The sequence below is a fragment of the Fulmarus glacialis genome, unplaced genomic scaffold (assembly GCF_000690835.1).
Source record: "Fulmarus glacialis isolate BGI_N327 unplaced genomic scaffold, ASM69083v1 scaffold19390, whole genome shotgun sequence".
In the NCBI taxonomy this organism is placed as follows: Eukaryota; Metazoa; Chordata; class Aves; order Procellariiformes; family Procellariidae; genus Fulmarus; species Fulmarus glacialis.
This window is the reverse complement of record NW_009188528.1, coordinates 603-1,523: the sequence shown is the minus strand read 5'-3', so window position 1 is coordinate 1,523 and position 921 is coordinate 603. Positions and strand designations below refer to the sequence as shown.

Here is a 921-nt window from a genome sequence, read left to right as displayed (position 1 = left end):
GGCGGGTGGGCAACATCGGCCGCTGCCGGTGGCTGAAGCCCAGCAGCCAGGGTGATGGCCAGGCCCAGCTCTGCCTGGGGGTGTCTCGTTCGCAGCAGTGCTGCCATTTCTCCTCTTGTTTCTGGGTCTGGATGTCTCAAAGCAAGAGGCTGCTCACGGAGCTCCCTCTCTTGTGGCTGCTGCCTCCTCCCGCAGAGAGCGGCCATGCCCGCACCCTGCCCGTGGGTTTTCCTAGAAGGTTTTGTTGCCAAGGCAGGGGAGGAGAGGCACCGGCCTCTGTCCCTGTGGAGGAGCCTTCGCAGCTGAGCGTTTCATTACAGCTGCTTGTGGAAAACAGCATGAGAGCGCTAATGATGTGGAGCCTGTGGTGCTGGCAGGGACGTGTGGAGGGGGCTGGGGATGGGGAGGACAGTTGCCTTCTTGCAGAGCATGGGGGAACCTGTGCTTGCTATGAGCTGCAGGGAGGAGGGGAGGTCGCTGGGCTGGGGAGGCTGTGTTTGGGACCCACGGGGGGTACGGTGGCATGCTAACTGCTCCCTCTTGCTCCCAGGTTCGGACATCGAAGGGAAACGTCAAATGAAAGTGAGCAACAAACACCGTGTCTTCCTGCCCCCCAAGCTCCTGCTCTCAGACTACCTGGGGCAGATGAGCTGATACCCCGAGGGACGCCCTGCCCCTCGCTTGGTGTGCTGAAGGCTTCCTTCATCTGCTCCTGGCCTCTCCCAGCCCTGCTGTCCCCTTGGATCCAGCCCGCTGCCAGCCTCTCCCCTTGCCTGAGCGGGGCGCAGGGCGGACCAGCCCCCTCCTCACACCCTCCTTGGGGGGCTTGTCCCTTCCCCTCCTCCAAGAGCAGATGTTTGATGGTGCAGAGCCGGGGGCTCACGGCCGGCACCGGCGCCGGGGGGTGGTTCGCCCCCGGTG

At 64.1% G+C, this 921-nt stretch overlaps 1 protein-coding gene across 1 annotated transcript in view; it reads left to right on the top strand.

Annotated features, from left to right (window-relative positions):
* Positions 1–699, top strand: part of R3HDM4 (R3H domain containing 4) — a gene marked incomplete at its 5' end in the record, with an annotated part of 5,467 nt that extends 4,768 nt beyond the window's left edge. The window contains one exon of the mRNA XM_009579061.1: positions 551–699. Coding sequence (XP_009577356.1) covers positions 551–654 — 104 coding nt within the window. The remainder of the gene's footprint in view (positions 1–550) is intronic.
* Positions 700–921: the final 222 nt, after the last annotated feature.